Below are 19,548 nucleotides of genomic sequence, written 5' to 3' on the forward strand. Positions count from 1 at the left end.
TTAATGCAATTAATCATAAGGAAAAGATAATTTTATATTAATGGACCGAGGCATTTATTTTATTATTTATTTGATGAACTTGCACGGTGATTTTGATGGAATCTATTCCAGATAAGCTATTATCTCCCGCTCAGTAAGCACACATTTGTCCTCCTTTAAATATTTCTTATAGTTTCGTCATCGTAGACCCCCCTCCCCTCGCATCTTTGTGTATATTTCCAGCCAGTGTTTTCCCATTAGAATTGCCGGTGCAGGCTTTGTATCTTCATCTATCCGCTCATGATAAATTGAAAAAGTAGCGCTGATAGATAGGAGGTGACCCGAAAACAAAAGCAATTACGGGAAAGGGTGATGCGCTTGTAACACTGAACCACTGAAAGGCTTTGAACTAAAGGTGCAATTTTGTTGCCGTGGCAATAAAAATCTAATAAAATAAAGACCACTACTGAAGTGCAAAACGCAGATCCAAGCACAGCTTGCAAGCATCAACATCAGCACAACAAACGACTTTCTTCTCATAATTTGCCACTTTTTGTTCCAAATTGTCCCAAGTTGTCTGTCTATTAAGACAGCTGAGAAAATGTAGGCTTTTAACAAAAATTTGCAACACAGGCAAAAATTGTAAAGGCATTGCAAAGAGGCCACATGCAAGTGCAATAAGATGTAAAAACAACTATGATGTAAAAACAGCATTGGTCATGTATGAATTCACTTTTGCAGTAAGTGACTAATATATTGCATATATGATATTTGTTTACACTTTTGTGGCAGTAGGTTGCCAGGTTGGCTACAATGAGAGGAATAGAGCAAAGATAAGAACAAAGAAGAAGTCTCAGTAGTATGAGAAGCCCTTCTCCCATCCAACAACAAGCTTGCTAAATCTGAATGACAAATTCAATAATATTCTATGGCTCCTGTTCTTATCACGTGTTCTTCCTGATCACAGCACCTCACCCGAAGCAACCTGAGATGGTCATCTTCTAAATTTGGCTTCCCTTCGTCCCTCTAACTATGACTTCCTCTTCAGTCCTCACAGTCCATATTAGGAACATGATGCAATTGTGCTGGAAGCCTGTTTCGTGAGATGCCAAGCAATTTATGTGAAAGCATCCTGGAAGAAAAAAATGGATTCTATAATCCAAGATTGAGAGGTGAAAAGCTTCTGTTTATTAGGGTCTTGTATTTTATTTGGGGCAGCAGAGAATGAGCCTTTTTACACAAGACTCCTGTCTCTGATGCCAAGCACCTTCCACCACATACACAATACTCTGCAGGAGAAATGGTACCTACCAACTGTCAGCCTTTCCACATCAAGCAAGTAAATGCAATAACCACATGCCTATATCTAACAAAGGTTCATTATAACCCGATTGTCTATTTCTCTACCAATAAAATGATATTAATCAATGAGAAAAACTAAAGTGTAGTACAGATGAACTTACATATACAGAAATTTGTCTGTGTAGGACAATTCTGTGATTCTGCGAAACCCGCCTGCCTCACATCTCCGACCCCTCCATTGGCAATATGGGAAAGAGATTAAAAAGGAAAAGTTCCTGCTCGATGATTATGCAAATGGGTCAACGCAATTCACTTAGGCATCTGATGATAACTAAATAAGAACATAATTATTTCTCAAACTGAATGGTCTTGAATCTCACCACAAATCAATCAGATCTCTTCTCTGAGAAGTTCGGACTCTATTGTAGCTCAATCAAAAAAAATCAATGTGGACCAATTATAGCCTGTTTCATTAGAGTATGCAAATGAGAGAGGCTTGTAAATGAGTTTCTCTTTTCTGTCGGCTCCTCCGGCCTCCCATCGGCTCACCCTGTAAGACCACACAGGCGCATGCTTACTGGCCTCTAGTTGTAACTGAGGGTATTAAAATAGGACTCTCTGCACGTGAGGATTCAACACACTAAAAGTAATAGAGCCACGTTCCCTCAAACAGGGATGTGATTTGTTTCTGATTAATAAGGAAATAATGATATATAACCCCAAATGTCTCTGGAGGCCTCTGGAATTCTCTCCTGTGATCAGCCGTCAAAGAGTGCAAAAGCAGTGTGTGTTTGTGTGTGTGTGTGTGTGTGTGTGTTTGCACGTGTGTGTGATTGTGCTTATGGCATACCCAGATCTTATGCCTCTGGTTGAGAAATGTAGTGTCTGAAAATCAGCATTCACTGATTAATCAGGAAAAATCACATCCCTGCACAAGTGCTTCTGGTATCGCCTGATTGTCTCTCCGTCCCTTTATCATATGCCCTTCCTAGTACATCTCCTCTAGCGTATGTGTTAACTATGTTCAGATTTTAACCTGTGCTTTGTGTCTTACACGTGTCATCAACGGGGCGCTAGCATCACTGGCATTGCAGATAGGAGGAACCTGACTCACATCCAGAGAACTGCGGGTTGCAGTCCCAGGGCTGTCTGATGCTGCCATGGCCTGGAGCACTATACTTATCCTTGAGTGCCCCCATAAATACCCAGTTGCAACAATGGAAAAAAATTCTACATTTTTATGTCTTTTTTTTACTGGATGCAAGAGAAGACGACTGTGCATCCAACAAGCAGGGTAGCCCCTGTACTCATCTCTGCTCTGAGGACACTCCTCCACTGGCTGTGTTCATCAAATATGGATTCCATCCATCCATCTATTATCTATACCTGTGTATCCTGGTCAGGGTCACGGGAGGTGCTGAAGCCTCAGCATGAATTATGTGAGAGGCAGGACAGTTCACCAGTCCATCGCAGGGCATACAAACCATTCACTCACACACTCCTACAACTATGGATTCAGCTTTATCAATGTAAACTTTCCATTTGTGAAATGAAATGGCATTCTTTTGAATGTTCTCCTCCAAAACAGATGATGTCAGCTGACACTTCTTTATCACACCATAGTTCACAAGTCAAGTTCGCACAGACACAGTACATGACGCTCAACAGGCAGACTTGCAGGTCCCCAATCAACCAACGGGGGGGGGGGGGGGGGGTCACTGGTGTGCAACAAGACACAATTATCCCAGCCAACTAGAACCCTCCCAACCCTGGGCAATGCTAGAGCCCACCCATACACCTTAACAGGATGAGCTACCCAGTAGCCCCATGCACAAAGGCAAGCTTGAAATGGCAGCTAACATTTCTGATTGCCTTTTGTCCTTGGAAGATGCCTACAATACCACTCCAAAAGCAAAGGAATAAAAAAATATCCATTTACTGCATTTAAAAAGTCTGTTTTACCAGCTAAATCTAGATAAATGTAAACACTTAAGGCAATCAGAATGTCTTGAAGCAAACACGTTTGCAGCATGAAGAGATGTAATGAGATTAGGTTTTTGATAAAATATTTGCTCGTTGAGATTACAAAAAGCAACATTTTCACATTAAAAATCAAAGTACTCGTGGATCCACTATCAGCCATTACGGGGTAGAACTGACAGAACTCTTATGGTGCAAAATCAAGGCTGTGGTGTAACCTGTTGCATTCAACAGTGAATGTTATTGCTTACTTTTAATTTGATGTAGATTTTTTGAATACTTTCATAATTTGCTTGCATCGTTCTGAACATAAAACTCTCCATAGACAGGCCTAATCTGGCTTTACTGGTCACTTTTGGCATTATAGCAGAATTGCTGCATATAATATTGTATAATGTAAAGTTTATTGTTTCATGTACTGTATTTGACATTTATATATTGAATATTTATTGATATATTTGAGGTTGAATGAGAAGTCCCTGCTTGAATGAGATTCTACTTCTCTATTGTTTGATAACATTTTAAAAATATTTGTTTCAAATAATAGTTGTGACACATATGTTATTCCATTTAAGTGCTCAGTGTGGTCACACATCAAGTAATAAACCTTTGACCACACAAACTGGGTTTGATTGCAAGATGTAAAACCAAGATTTATTTAAATTTAGCTTGTTTTCCACATTCATAATTCATTTGTCATTTGAATTGGGGCAAAGCGTTAACGGCTAATATTTGATTAGATTGAAAAAGCTTTCAATATCACAAAGTGTTTTTTCTTTGACAGAACATTTTACACCCTTGCCACCCTAGTGAGAAATTTATTTTTCAGAGTAGCACTAATGTCCCAAGAAATATTTCAACCCCCAACCTCCATGAAGTAATAATTCTAAACTTTAGTATCTTTTGCATTGACCGTATGTTGTTGTAACACATAAAAAGAAATGAAAAACACTGAGTATGGACTTGTGGATGTACACATGCAGTTATATGGGTTTTAAAGGGTACCAAATCTAGATTTCGACATATCAAATCAAAGAAAGTTATATAAATCAAAATACCATCTATAGTAATGAAGTGAGTAGATTTCAATGTAATGTACAACTACACCCCCATATCTAGCTGTCCTGGAGTCAGGGACAGGAAGTATGTCCAATTTCCATTACACCGCAGCTAGAATGAAGAAACTATTCTACTCTTCAGTGGGAGATTTATTGGGTTCTGTGTACAGCAGTTCTGGGATTCGGCAGTTCGAACAAATTGTTTCATGACATTAAAATTACACTTATACTTTAAATAAAATGAATTGTTTTGTATTAATAACACCACTTGACCATAATGAAAAAAACCTGTGCATAAAACCCAGTTACGCTTTGGTTTCAATGGAAACTAATATTTAAATCCTATCTTGAACGCTTAAAATTTATATTAATCATCAGCATGCTCTGTGCCATAAATGTGGTCATTAAAGAATCCATGGCACTTTTGGAAGAGTACCCAGTAAAATTTCCAGCGTTAATTCAATCTGTTAGAGTTGAATTAACACTGGACATTCTACTGTGTAGGGGACCAGATTTTATTTATCTGGTCACCTAATAATCCCCTACATCTGATTGGGCACACAAGCCCCTGCACTCCCCACCAACCACTTTGATTCTCTGGGTTGTCACTGCATTACAAAACAAAAAACTATTCAAAAATGAAAGCACATATTTTTTCAGGTAATTTTTCACTGAAGGTGATTATCTTCTTCGAATGGGAATTTAAGATAATTCACTTGTATGTGCTCATTGACAATAAGGTGGAACATACGGTGTTTTTCTGAAACAGTTTCAAGGACAAAGTCAACGTGGGCTAAAATAAATTAAGCACAAGCATGCGCCATAGCAAATGTTGAGCAAAAAGCTCATTTTTGATGGTTTTAACATTGGCATACGTCAAAGTAATGTCCTCTAAATGAACAGCGTCTGGTTTGCTATGCGGTAAGATGTCGACTGTGATTACAAAAACCCAAAGGATGTAAAATTGCTATATTTGTGCTTGTCCTCGCTGTTCCGTTTCCAATCGTCTGCAATTCCTTTCGCTGTGGACCCAACTGGGGCGCCAGGCCTCCCCGTGTGTGGTGGACGTACTCTGACCCGTGTCGAACCGCGTCAGCCTGGCCCAGGCCTTTTGGCACGCTGGAGCACCCTGCCCCGCCGCCCCGCCCCTCCCCCCTTTCATTCCGGTTACGCTCCTTTCACGAGACGCACACAATCTCAGCGTCATGTGGACCACATTCTTCTCACATCTGAGGGGCGCTATGCCTGTTAAACGCCGTTGAGTATCCCCCTGGCAGACACCCTCACATCTCATCCATTTTCATCCTTCTGATCCGTTGACGAAGCTGGATCTTTTCTGGCGCTGATCACGAGTCGCCCGTGCGTCGTTCAGGGTCTGATCCCTGAAGGTTTCAACCTTTTGACTGCCGTAAACAAACGCCTGGATTCGATTCAACGTTTGTCCTTGACTTTGGCTTACAAATAAATGCACGTGTTTGTTCTTTCACGAACACAGCACCACAACGCGTGATCTCTGAACTTGCCAAACTGTGCTTCATGAAGAAAAAATAAATTTGTAAGTCAAAGTTAAGGATAAATGCTGATGAAATCCAGGCCATTGAGGTGTGCGTGTTCATGAGCAAGTCTGTATACTACACACAGAACACTGATCATGTTTTGTTCTCATTTTGTGTTTAACTCAGTCAATGTGAATTGTTGATGGGTACCTTTAATACAGATGAAACCAGCTTTGTGCAATTTATCGGTTTAATTGAATTTGATCCTCAAGAAAACCCTACCAGCTTCCTCTTTGCTACTTTTGCACTTCTTGTCGAAGCCATAAACCTATGGATTAGATATGCAACATGTAAATCCTTGAGACACCCGGGCGATTTGGACTCAAGATTCGATTGAGTTGCTACATTCATTTTTTTTCCCGCCCTGGATCTTATCTTTCCTACACTTTTCAAAAGACTCTATTGACACTTAACCGAGGATTTGCCTCCTCGCTCTGAAAACCAGGGAGTGAGAGAATTAGAAGCGAAAGAAAGCACAGATTATGCAGAGCAGAGACAGACAGCATTCTCCGCTCTTCCAATGGGCTCCTCCTCTGAATAGCAGTATATCCTTCAGATGTCAGGCTACAGTGACATACAGGAAGTGCACGGTGAACACCAAGGCACATGATCCAGGCAGCACCACAATGACACCTCAGTACTCCGTTGTGCGTTAGCCTTGAGGATTAAAGGTTACCGCGTGTTAATAATTGTGTGAAAACACTTACCATCTTATAAAATCATATGCTACTAAATGACTCACAATTCAATTTCAAAAGAAGAATGAAAAATATGGGTAAAAGTTTTTTTATGAATAAATATTAATGTGATGGGACACTTATTGCCCAACTTGAAAGATTAGTTAGGAGCAAAGTCATTTCTGACAGCTGACCCAACATAAGACAGTGGTGTCAGAAGTAGGATTTAACAGACGACTAACCGATTGTATTTGTGCCATAGGCTACGTGGGGACACGTAATATTCTTTAGATGAGGCCTAATTTAAGACTAAGCTACTACAGACTATCATAAATATGTTAGTTATAATTCACATTTGGGCATGAGAGACAAGCATGTGTTCCTATCCGGTGTAGCCCACTCTTCTCAGATACTTCACATTTTTATTTACTGATTTTTTGTGAATGGTATTTTGCCAGAAGTGCCCTTATATTAGAATAAGTGTTCCATTTAAATCAGGGCAGGGTCTGGAAAACGACCTTTTCCAAAACATTGCGCTCTAACAAATGACGGGTCATTTATGCCCTTGTGGTTAGGCGAGCGCTCTATAGTTCCAGGAAAACAGTGATTTAAAATGATGTCGTACTTGAACTACATTCTCCAGCAAAATAATCGAATTTGGCCGTTTATTCATATTTACTGAGTATACCTGCATTTCATTTGTATAGATCACATCGGGGATAAAAACAGAAACCGAGAAAATCTAATCAGAAATGCTGGGACGTGGCGGACAGTCGCTTGAAGGCTGCCTTCTGAAATGCAGCGAGGTCACTGCCTAGCTTTTCATGATGTGTCTTTGAAATCTATCCGAATCACATTAAATTGGATATAAAGATGTGCAGACACATACATCACAGTAAATGGAGTGCTGGAGCGTTGCTCGTGGAGAATCCCACCTCAACAATCGGGTTATAAAATCGGCTTCAGATCCGATTAATAATTCACAATCCTGTTAGGGGAGAACAAACATTTCTGTTCAAGCAATTTAAGTTGCGGAATTGTTATTAAACCCGGGTGCTTATACGGACCGGGAGATGGTCTCGATCCGAGAGGCAGAGAGGCTGTGAAATGTAAGCTGGCTCTAGCTCTCTGTGCCGGAGAATAACTCAGCGCTATTTCACACTCGCTGCTTTCTTTATTAAACTACCGTCACAGTAAACACACATTACCCGCTCTCATCTTTTCGAGCTTTTTTTATTTAGGATCACGGAACCCACTCCATCTCGGTGCTGGCAGGATGACTTTTTCTCCCATCTAGGAGTTTCAAGGTTTGCCCTGATGAGGAAATGATCTCCAGTTTTGCAATCAAGCTATTAGCATGATGAGCTAGTCATATTCCAATCAAGCAGTCAATGATCCTTTTAGCTCCTCCCAAACATTAGGGAACCAGAATTTTTTTTTCAACAGGGATAGGAGACTAAAGCCAAACAAGTCAGAGTTGTGGTAATCTTTAAATGTTTTAAGGTTTTAAAGAGCACATTTGCTTGAAAGCAAAAAGCAGGCTACGCGGTGCATGAAGGTCGTGACGGCTCATACAGCCAGAGTATTTATACAATAACACTTTTGCAACTTCTTTGGAATGTCTGACACTGAATTTACACAACATTTAATAAAAGAGGTCTAGTCATTTGGAAGATTTTTTTTTTGTTTGTTTTTGTTTTTTATGTTTGACTTAATGAAGTCTACATAATACACTGTGAAATTATGAACGCATTATGCTTTTATAATTTATTACATTTTTAATCTGATGTCCTTTTAAAAAATATTTTGATGAACATTTTATATTTTTTGAAACTGTTATTTACATGAAATTTAATTTATGAATGCATTTAAGTTGTGTTGTCTGGTGATCTTTTATATGTGATAAATGTTTCAGATTTTTGAAACTCATTAGTTATGAACATTTCTCAATCGTGTCAATTACTCTTTTTTCTGATTTGTCTCTTGCTGTGACACTAGGAAAAAACCATCACTACCAGCATTTTCCTTCACTATTTTGGTCATGTTGAACTCGCTTTTTAATCTCTAGACTAAACTATAACATATCCGTTTATTTCATGTATTTGCATTTTTAGAGTATAAATTAATGTAAAGGCACTTCGATGCATTTAGGTGAATGTACTTTTTCTTTCGTTTTCTTGGCAACGTTTCTTTGGCCAAGACTGCCCCCTAGTGTTACGCTTTTATTATGACAATGATGGCAAAACGGGAAAAGACATGAATCAAACCATATATCAATTTCACAGTATTTATAGTAAATATTGTTTTAAAAGAAACCTTGTCCTCGTTTCAAAAAGTGTCTGATAAATCAAAGAATGAGTGTAATTCTAAAAAGTTTAAATATGATTTGGATCAAGTCAAACAGCTGAAAGTAGAGTAGCCTAACATCCAACAGGGCCATTTAAACACATAGCAATGACTTATAAGTTATTAAAGAGCGCGATCTGCCCGGTGAAAAATAATTCAACACTACCTTATACCACTGTGCGCTTCAAGAGTGATTTTCATCTCTCTGAAAAGACAAACACAATGGGCCTGAACAATCAGAAGTCTGCTTGGGGTTTTGCGTGCTCTGTTTATATTCAAGTTTACATAAGCACGGGTGTCCTTATGATATGCATACTATTTTTGTCTAATTTGTGACACCTTTCCACTTATATATACTGCTGATATATGCAGTACATATTTTTAATTGCAGAATATTTGTAGCTGACCTTGTGCTAGACATACTTAACCCAGAAATTGTGGATCTGAGAAACAGCCCCAGCCTTCATCATTTGCATGTTGTCTGCCACAGGTTCCCTCTCTAGAGCAGGGGTGTCAAATCACTGACATTACACACATCACTACCGATTTCTCAGACACACTGCCATTATACAGGTCCATAATTATCTCAGTCTCACCACCATTATACCAGCCTGTAATAATTTTGCAGTAACACCACCATTACATAGTCCACCACAGAGCAAAACGAACCGAGGTGTGTTTGTTCTGAAAACATTTCAAAAATGGAATATTATTTCATAAGTATTGAAAGGGTTCATTTATTTTACAAGCTGAAACAGCCAAAGACAAACAGCTTTTGATTTATGGGAGACAGTTTTATCAGGAACTTGAGACTCAAAGTACACTCTCAGAAAGCACAGCTGACTGAGAGCTCCTTACAGGCTGAGAGTTGCCACAATTCCAAACGTATCCCTGAGAAAACAGTGTATAATAAGCCACCACAATTATCTGCCAATGGGCAGTGGCCCGGCTTAACGAGGTTCTGATCACCAGCCAACTCAATGGCTACACAATGGCTGCCATGGCGATTGCATGAGAATGCACTTTTGTGGTAGTTTAAATCAAGACTAGTTTTTCAGTACTTTTCTTTCTTTTTCATCACTAAGCAACAACACCTGGAGACAGAAACTGGATGCAATGAAACATACAGTCCTTCTTTTAGTTGCCTAATGCTGCAAGACACTCAGACTATATGATGGTTCATCCAGTGTAAAAAGGTCCCTACTTTTAACATTGTGAACATTATTATGGATAAAATATGTAAATAGTTCCTAGACTTCTTTTTTTTTTTTTTTTTTTTTTTTTTTTAATTGTGGTGCCCAACCTGGGGCTGAACATATCCAATCCTCACCCAGCCTGCTTCTTCTCACACCGCAGCCCACAGCCAAGATCACAGAGAATTGTGTTGGAGGAAGATCTTTCATATGCAGCTTTGTCATTCTGTTAACAGGCACCTGATTGGCCTATGGGGCTCATCCTTGCACCACAGTGTGGTGCCTTAACCAAATGAACCACCCAGCAACCCCTTTCTTTGACCATTTAAGTGAACAGAAATCAAGGACGCCCAGCACTTCTTACCTTCCTCGTGACCACTGAAAGAGTTCAATTAAAGTGAACTCCCTTTAATGTCTCTGTCACAGATTTTTGCTGATTCTGTACTTCTTTTAGCTTTAATATACAAAGACAGCACTTTTTTTAAAACCTCCCTGGACCAATATTCATAAAAGCTAGTGGACATGTTACTGCCAATTGTTGTAGGAAACACCCAACAAGACAATGGATGTCCTATATTGGATACATAAGTTGAATAATTGCCATTTGTCTTTCAGAGCAGTGCATCAAATTTATGTTATTTTAATCTAAATCTACTTGCACTGTTTCTGTGAGACTTGTGAACTTTGATTTTCTTCTTACAGGTTCCTTCTTTGGGATTTCTCATAATGACAAAGTACTTTAGATTGTGCTGGGAAAGAATGTTTTCTGTTGGTTTATTTAACAGTATACTACAAACTTCCATGTCAAACACTCAGTAGTAGTGCAATTAAAAATCTTCCTTAAATCCACATTCTGAGAGAGTGGGAATCATGTTACACAGGAATTTTCTGTATATTGTCACAGTGCAAGCTGGCGAACAGTCATGGTTATTTCATTTGTTGATTTATTGGGTGAATATTACCTGTAGTCATGTGTGTAATAAATAACAATGATTTAATTTTTTGGCTACATGTGGCTGTCGGTTTTCATAATGAATTTCCATTCTTTTCAGGAGTTTGCTGTCAGGTCCAGGGTCCCTGAGCATCTTCTAATGATGTACTTGCGCCCCCTGGCCTACACCTTCACAACGACAACATGGACATGCTAACCTTTCTGACGCTTGGAAAGAAAAATCTTTACCTTGTTTGTAGCTACTTAAGTTAACACTCTCTGCAATGTCCAGACTGAATGCAAAGAATGACAAATGTGTAATCAAATATCAGCGATAAAAAGGCATTTAATGAACCATCATACCTCAAATAATAATGTTTGCATTATCAAAATACCAAATACGGTCTTCTTTCATGGATGATATTTACTCGGCACCAGTGTTCCCGGAACTCATTTATCTTATAGATCACTGCCACATTCCTAAATCGTTTAATTTAGCAACCAACTTGTTTCGCTCAGCGAAAGATTGCAGTAATCGGTCCCGCCCGGTTCCGCCTCGCAAGTCACAAAGCACGATAGACCAATCAACGGTCTTTCGCGGTTAGATTTCAATACCTATGAGGCAGCATGGCGGAGCTCAATACGAGTGTTTGTATCTCAGGATTTGTTCTCGGGTCATTGATGTTTCAGCACTTCAACAATGACTCTGATGTAGTAAGTATTACGAAGATGAGCTACAATGGCTAAGTGTGATGCTGTGATCAGTGGACGCCGCTTGTTTGATGCTTACATTATTTGCTGGCTATCTGGAATTAAAACTGCCTAGCTGGCTCAATGGCTAATCGTCTCATTGTCGTTTATGACATTGCCTGGTGAACTGTGATAGCAGCGAAAACTATGTAGCATTAGCTAAAAACATAGCATGCTAACTTTGCTAACTGATGTACTGGACAAGGAATTCTGTCTAGAACGCTTTACAAGGTATAGCGTTCGTTAGCTAGTTATCGATAGCTAGTTAGGGGAACTATTTTGGAGCAATAGCCTACGCAGTGCAATGTAGCTAAGCAAGCTAGAGAAATGACAGCTTAGTCCAGGCCAGAGGAAGAAATAGCGAAGAGACGCTTAATTAGTTGGGCACCCAGGTAATGAACACATCAGCCAATTAACGTTATACTTCCAAAATGAAACGACATAAAAAAAATAACTGGCTAGTGATATCAATGTTTACAATCGCTTAACTACTGACATGTTTTGTGATTCACACGAATTTGAGTTTAGTTGAATTACTTAAATGTATTGACGATTGTTTGAAGTTATACACGTTTGTTGAGAAATTGCTGATATCACTCAAATTTATTAAAATTACTTTTTTAATTGAAATTTATTAGAACTATATACTGTCGAGGTGCAGCCCCATTTTACAGTCTACAACTGATAAGATTTCATTTCAGCAAGAAATTTGGGGTAAATCGTCAGAGTACCCCCTATGCCATACATGCAGCTATCAGCCTTTTGTCAGTAGCTGCTCTGTTAAAAATATATTTTATTAAGGATTTATCAGAATTTATTTTCAGTTGGACTCAGTTGTATGCTTCTGGTTACAGGAAGGGTTCATTCTTGGGGAGTGCAAAGCTGAAGAACGGAGCAATATCACAGACTCCCAGATAGATAATATTCAATTTGAACACTTAATAAGTGAGTATTACCAGCATCTTGTGTATTACCAGTGGACACTATCAACTTGTGCGATGTGTTAGAACTGGCCTGAATGATCTGTATGCGTAATATGTAACAATGTTGTTCTCCCTCCCGTTCCAGACATCGAAAAACACATTTCCTGTCACAGACTCAGGAGGTCAGTAGAGCGGTTGCCACTGTAATTTCTGTCAGCATCATGCAATGCATTATTGGCAGAAAGATGTAGAGATGGGACTCAAAGCAGGACCCACAAACTGTCTAATTTCTGGTGCTGACCTGTTATTTTTTCTTTTCCGTTTTGCCTTTTCCCTCATTAGTTTTTATAATAACACTGGAGAGGTGAACCAGGACGACATTCAGCGTATTTTGTCCTCTTGTAAGGAGGTAAGAGCTTGTGCGTCACCCCTACCTTATTAATGGACATCTGGTAACTGTTCACTCACAAGGGTTGCTGTTCTCAGACGACCCCGAAGGTGGAGGAGCAGGATGTGGCAATCCTGGGCTTACAGGGTTACATGTGTCCAGCAGTGCAAATTCCCTAAAAGGACATTGGAGGCAGATTACAGTAGAGAAACAAACATTCACTTCTCTGGCAACAGCCTTGGTGGACAACCAATGTGCCAACTGCACACTCCCTCAAGATTTGGGACATCTGTTGCGTCGCAGTGTGTGACAAAGCCGCAGATTTCTAGAGTGGCCCTCCTTTTATTTCCTCCACCACAATAACGGTCACGCCCTTTTAATAAGCATATGCGTATGCCACATCTGCCTGGTGAGAAGATTATGCTGGCAAAGGCGAAATGCTTATTAACAGGGATGTAAACAAATTTGTGCACAAAATTCAAGACCAATAACGGTATTGTGCACATGGGATCTTTTATGAAACATGGGACCAAAACTTCGTTTCATTTTTTTCCCCCAGTGTATTTTATTACTTTTGCATAATGAATGGCAGTTTTGCTTATGCAGACGTGCACATCTGAAGGGGTGAGTGTAGGATACTTTGTTTAAGAAGAGTTTGAATGTGTTGTTCAGCAAATTTTAAATTGTTTGGGTCTTTATTCCCTAGGAGAGAGTGATTGGTTGGTACAGACAGCGGAGGAATACAGAACAGCGAATGACCTTTAGGGAGCAGTTGGTCCATCAGAACTTGAAGAGAGCGCTGTCCAATCACGAGCTGGTCTTCCTGCTTCTGACGCCAACTGAGGCCACACCTTCTGGCTCCACACACCGCCTGGAGTACTCTGTGTACAGGTCACATGGAAGGTCAGCACTAAACTAGGACTGTGCTCGAGGCAAATCATTTTTCGTCAATGTTCCATTCATTCTAAATGGTAAACAATCTTTGAGATATGTTGGTTCCAGTTTGGCGTCACCAGAAGCAGCAAATGATGCATTTAAGAGATTGTGCCACACCATATACAGTCACCCTCTCAGCCATAGTAAAGGTGATCTGCAACCACACACGGCTGCTTGAAAAGTAAACATATAAAGTTCATCAAGTCTTTTACAGTCACTTATCAATAATCTCATATTTGGTGCCAGTGAGCGCTGAAACACAGAACCACACAACCCCTCCACTTTCAACCCTGAAAAAAGTGAATGTTTCAGTTTCTTACCATTTCATGGTAAATGGTAAATGGACTGCATTTATATAGCGCTTTTATCCAAAGCGCTTTACAATTGATGCCTCTCATTCGCCAGAGCAGTTAGGGGTTAGGGGTTAGGTGTCTTGCTCAAGGACACTTCGACATGCCCAGGGTGGGGTTTGAACCGGCAACCCTCCGACTGCCAGACAATCGGTCTTACCTCCTGAGCTATGTCGCCCCAGTGTTATTTTCTTCTTCACAGCCAGTATCATAATCTCCCTGTCCTGGTCAGTAACCTGGGGATGCTGGAGCAGCAGGACTACTGGCACTCGTCTGTACCCTGTTCCTCCTTGAGCTACAGCCAGGCAGTGAAGAAACACAGGTGCTGTTCTCTGACCTGTTCTTGGGGTGTCATTTTATTTTATTTAATAATAAACATGCATTACGTTTATGTCTCTAGGGCCACAAGTCCTTATGGCTGAAAATTATGGCCCTTATGTACCTTATGGCTGAACATTTTCTCGAAAGTGCCTCTTGTTGAGACATTCAAGGTCTGAAAAAGAGGCGTTTCATTCATTAACAAGGAAAAATCACATCCCTGGTAATCCTTAAGTACTCTGTGGGTCTCCCTCTCGGCCTGTGCAGGTCCAAGTTCTTCTGCTTAGATGGGTCCCTGAGCGAGGTCAACGAGGTGAACAACATGAACGACACCCTGCAGGCTGAGCTTCAGGTGAGCAGGAGTCAGGAATCAGGTGGGAGTGTGAAATCGGGAGGGATTTCATCCCTGTGTTTGCTTTCATAACAGGCCGCCTGTGCGGAGGTGGAGAAGAGTGAGCGCTCCGTCGAGAAGCTGCTGGCAGATATCTCTGCTCTCAGGAAAGCGGTCACTGAGAAGAAGTGGAAGCACGCTTCTGAAAGTAAGACACGGGGGAATTTTAGCCACCTCATATTGCATTTTAAAAAAAGGTTTGAGGAGGGTTACTAAGCAGTTTTGGCAGTTGTCAAAAGTTGCCGTTTCTCCTTTCACTTGGTGCACACAGAAGAGATGGTATGGTGCTACACTGAGCTCTCATTTCATTGACTTTTGAACCAGTCAAGTTTTTAACATGGTAAAATGCAATTATTTATTCAAATTGGTAAAATCAGTCCCACCCTTTTTTTTTTTTGTTGTTGTTTTTGTTGTTTCTTGTTCTTGCAGTTGCACGAGAGTGACTGTAGCTGCAGGTCTGTCGGTACTGAAGTACAGTGCTGGACACCTGGCTGGTAATGAACTGTTGAAGTATAACCCACCAGACATTGTGTCTTTCCAGAAGATCAGCATCCAGCCTCAAACCCGCTGCAGGAGAATGTGATGCTGTGCGAGGCCATGAGGACTCTTTTCCCAGAATCCCCTCTGATGCGGACCCAGACGCTCACCTTCAGGGGTGCCCCGGCGGCGGAGTTCTGCTGCGGCGCCAATCACGGGTTCGACATCTCCGCGTCTCTGCCCCTGATCCTGACCCACTGGGACGCCCACGCTAGGAAGTGGACAGGCAGGAAGGCGCGGACCTGGGGCAAACGCCGCCTCACAGACACGTCCCAGCCAACAAAGAGGAAGAGGAGGGGCGTGGCCGATACGGACAGCGAAGGGCCGCTGACGGTCAGCGGGTCAGAGACCGAGGATGAGCTGCTGGCCTCTCAGCACGAGAACCGCGAAGTGTCCAACTCCCCAGTGTTCTGATGACACCTAATGCCATTATGCCTTAAGGTTTCCTCACCTTTTCGGCAAAAGCTTAAACAGATTTACAGACATGCAATTAACGTTCTAAAACAAGATGCTGACTAGACTACCTTTTTAATTTCAAGTTGTGTGCATGATAATCAAGGATGGTTTTAAATGAATGCAGCCTTTAAAAAAGGCAGCAGAAGCAATGTCCTCATTGGTTACAGTACTCTAAACTGGAGCAGACAGCCAGGAAAACGGGTCTGCATTAGTCCAGTCAGCTTCAAATGAAAAGATTTCAGTCACACTAGAACTGCACCCATCAAGGATACATGTGAAGCCTGCAGCTGTAGCTCATGAATTAACAAATATTTAAGAGAAGTTGACACAACACCCTAAAACAGAGCAGCACCTTTGAGTTGTATATTTTGACGCTTAAGTTTGGCCTTGTTTATTCTCAGCATCAGTAAGGTTTACATCGCTTTAATTTCATATAATCAAAGGTCTTTGCTTAGCTGGTTTGCGGACATTTATGGCTGTCTGCACTCTCCTGAACCGACTGTGGAAATTCTAGAAATGGGTGCAGAGGAATATGATTGGGCATTTCAAATTGTAAGAAATGGGGAAAAATGCATTTCAGAAAAAAAAAATTGTTTAAATTAGGCTTTCCCTTTCAGTTAAAGAAAAAAGCTGTACTGTATAAGATATAAGATGACATGATTATATAAATTAAATTAGTCTTTCAAACATCTGACCTTCCATAATGTGTTCTCAGACACCATAATGCATGATAAATGTTTATTAACTTTAACAAAGCCAATTAAATTCTTTTAAATGACTGGAGTCATACAGTAAGCAAATCCTTTCATAAAACATTTTGTACAATTGAATGCAGTTATTGCAGTATCACAGATGGCATTTGACTAGCTGAGGAGGCTACTCCGGATGTTTGATATTGCAGATGTTGGGGTCTCGCAGGAAGGTGGGGTCTTTCAATGTCACCGACATAAAACCTGCCAAGAAAAAATGTTCAGGTATTCATTCATGAATGATTATCCCACAACGCACCTTGTGTTACTGTTTGTGTTCTTTTTACTGGCTGTTTCAGTTGCAGATATTTTTGAATGCTTTTCTCTTTTGTTCAGAAATTATCTTCAATAAATTTTTGAAAAAAATAAAAAAACTATCAAACTTAAAGCTGTCCAGTGATCCATACATGGTAGAGGCACATCATTGCAGTAGTTTGCGAGAAAAAAGTCTGAAATAACTTCCCAAATTGGCTCATTCACTTGTTTGGAGTGGCCACATTTTCTTCTCTGCACATTACATTCAAATGCTGTATAATGACTGGCTTGTGGTAGCCATGTTGTGTCACCTGTTGTGTCTGATGTTAAGTTAATTTATTATTTATAGCAAGCATTACAGCAACATGCTAAGTTTTGCTTAATGGCAGCAAATTCAATATTGCAGGCATTGGGTCCTTGAGATGAGAGGAAAGAAACCTTGGAACTATGGCTGTACATGAAAACAAAGATGTTGTCCATCCAACCTTTATCTATAGAGCATGGACAGGTGAAAGCACTATGGACAAAATAAAACTAGTAAAAGTAAGGTGCCATTTGATGTGGTTGTTGGACAATGGTTCTAGGTCTTCTCTGGTTCCCAAGAGATAAATATTAGTATTGTATAATAATCGTGTGCCTCTCTGCTATAAACCTTAATAAAGTTAATTAATAAAAAATGATGTGCATACATTGATGTGCAAGGCTATTAACTATATTGGCTATAAACTATATTCTCCAAATGAATCACATAATTTCAGTGAAAGGTAGAGGTGCAAAATTATAAGGTGCTTGTCTGAACAGGGTTGCTCCAGTCTAGCTTGCACAGACTCATTTTAAATTGCACATATCATATGACTAACTGGCACCATATTGATATGGCTTAAATTAATTACAACCATCTACAAACAGTGGCAGTTTGGTTTTGGAAAATTGTTTTGTGAGGGTTTTAACAACCCATACATATTTTGCAGGCATTTAGCCAAAGTATTGTAAAATGTAAAAAAATAACAGTACAATGCCTAAGCATCTTTTATGGCTTGTCCTTTAGTAAGAGGAAGAAGACAGTGTCCACTTCTACAGGACAACCAAAACCAACTTACCCATATGCTGAGCTTTCTTTATGGCCTTTGAAATTTCTTTCTGTTTCCGACCACATAGCCCTGAATGGGGAAAAGCCATGTCCTCTGTTCATTAAAACAATCTCATCTCACAGTAAAATAAAATACACAACACAAAAAAGTCCTACCGGTGATGTGGCGGCCATAAATGCGACCTGTGTGTGGTGATACGAACTGAGACAGAAGCTGTAGAAAAAAGGTGATCAGCTTTCAGAAAGGATTTGAAACGGAAAGCGCATGTGAATAAAAGATCATATTAAAATGGTAACACAAAACTGAGCATTAAAACGTACAGGTCTGTATTAAAAGGCAAAACATCTGTAATTAAATTGAAGCCGACCTGCACATTTTTGTAATCCACCGTGATATTGCTGAGGATGCAACCCTTCTCTGGTTCCTTGAAAGGATTTTCCATCTTAATGGGCTGTGTAGGGAAGTAGAAAAGTTGCGCACTTTCAGGAAATCTTGCAGCCTAACCTCTAACCAAGGACAGTGACAGCAATACATGACCTCACTTCGAACGTGAAGGATTTCCCTGGTTTCAGTGCTCAGCACTGTTAACATCCTGATGAATACGCTGAGATCTCACGACATGAATTACGTTGGCACCATTTTATATGTTCTGTTCACGAAATCATTAAAACCATACTGCATGATCCTGTGAACGTAATTAAATCACCATGGACACCACCTCCCAGCCATGATGTAGGTTGCCTTTGAATATCTTACCATATCTGCTTCACTTTTCCGGATCTCAGGCGCAGTACTGGAAAGGCTTCGGACAAAATGCCCTACATGAGAGAAAAATACAACCCGAAATACAACTTCAAAATTAGCAGAGAAGACTGAGACTGTGGTAGTTAGCTAACACTAGGTTGCGGTCGAGAAACAAACGACGAGTCAGCTAGCGTGCAACCTCTGCATTAATTAAAACATTGAGGGGTACCTGTTACGGTAGTTGAATGTTTTGCCGTATGCTGCGAAAGAACATGGTGAGCAAACCGACAACCTCTAACAACGAACATCTTATAACCGCGTTATTGTTCCAGATACACCTTACTAATTTCACGTAATTCCCATGTAGCTATAAGAGAACTGGCCGCCTCTGTCATTGCGTACGTCCCCGATTATTGTCCCGTTGTGGAACTGAAGTTATAAAATAACGTTCCTAGATGTACAAACAAACGTAAAGTTAGGACCGATTAAAGATTACTGTTATTAAATTAATAGTAGCACTATATTGTTGTATTTTACTATTAATTTATGTCAACTAAAATTAGTCTGAAGGCATGAATGCTTGTTAACATACTTTTTCCGCCCGTACGGCATTTAAAGTGACAGTATGACCTCGTTCC

At 40.2% G+C, this 19,548-nt stretch overlaps 2 protein-coding genes across 3 annotated transcripts; one reads left to right on the forward strand and one right to left on the reverse strand.

The window, feature by feature from the left end:
• The first annotated feature begins 11,308 nt into the window (after positions 1–11,308).
• abraxas1 (abraxas 1, BRCA1 A complex subunit) lies at positions 11,309–17,282 on the forward strand. Of its 2 annotated transcripts, none has more exons than XM_035389731.1 (9): positions 11,309–11,736; positions 12,627–12,717; positions 12,841–12,877; positions 13,038–13,104; positions 13,790–13,986; positions 14,572–14,691; positions 14,955–15,039; positions 15,115–15,226; positions 15,623–17,282. In XM_035389731.1, the coding sequence occupies exons 1-9, from the start codon at positions 11,650–11,652 to the stop codon at positions 16,027–16,029; spliced, it is 1,203 nt and encodes a 400-aa protein (XP_035245622.1). In that variant the 5' UTR covers positions 11,309–11,649; the 3' UTR covers positions 16,030–17,282. The 2 variants fall into 2 exon arrangements, with proteins under 2 accessions (XP_035245622.1, XP_035245621.1); XM_035389730.1 differs by having other exon boundaries at positions 11,317–11,736; positions 15,620–17,282.
• Positions 16,796–19,441, reverse strand: mrps18c (mitochondrial ribosomal protein S18C). Its single transcript, XM_035389733.1, has 6 exons — positions 19,140–19,441; positions 18,923–18,984; positions 18,534–18,617; positions 18,322–18,379; positions 18,176–18,235; positions 16,796–17,024 (listed from the first exon to the last, which is right to left on the reverse strand). Exons 1-6 carry the CDS (start codon positions 19,216–19,218, stop codon positions 16,948–16,950), a joined length of 420 nt encoding a protein of 139 aa, XP_035245624.1. The 5' UTR covers positions 19,219–19,441; the 3' UTR covers positions 16,796–16,947.
• Positions 19,442–19,548: the final 107 nt, after the last annotated feature.

Source organism: Anguilla anguilla, chromosome 14 (genome assembly GCF_013347855.1).
Source record: "Anguilla anguilla isolate fAngAng1 chromosome 14, fAngAng1.pri, whole genome shotgun sequence".
NCBI lineage: Eukaryota > Metazoa > Chordata > Actinopteri > Anguilliformes > Anguillidae > Anguilla > Anguilla anguilla.

What these genes read in the sequence shown, in the direction of transcription:
- abraxas1 (XM_035389730.1), top strand. Translation starts at nt 11,650, where the DNA reads ATGGCGGAGCTCAATACGAGTGTTTGTATCTCAGGATTTGTTCTCGGG. An exon ending in TCAATTTGAACACTTAATAA is followed by an intron (nt 12,718 to 12,840) that starts GTGAGTATTACC and finishes CTCCCGTTCCAG; the next exon opens with ACATCGAAAAACACATTTCC. An exon ending in CAGGCAGTGAAGAAACACAG is followed by an intron (nt 14,692 to 14,954) that starts GTGCTGTTCTCT and finishes CGGCCTGTGCAG; the next exon opens with GTCCAAGTTCTTCTGCTTAG.
- mrps18c (XM_035389733.1), bottom strand. Translation starts at nt 19,218, where the DNA reads ATGTTCGTTGTTAGAGGTTGTCGGTTTGCTCACCATGTTCTTTCGCAG. An exon ending in ACATTCAACTACCGTAACAG is followed by an intron (nt 18,985 to 19,139) that starts GTACCCCTCAAT and finishes TCTCTCATGTAG; the next exon opens with GGCATTTTGTCCGAAGCCTT. An exon ending in GGAAAAGTGAAGCAGATATG is followed by an intron (nt 18,618 to 18,922) that starts GTAAGATATTCA and finishes TTCCCTACACAG; the next exon opens with CCCATTAAGATGGAAAATCC.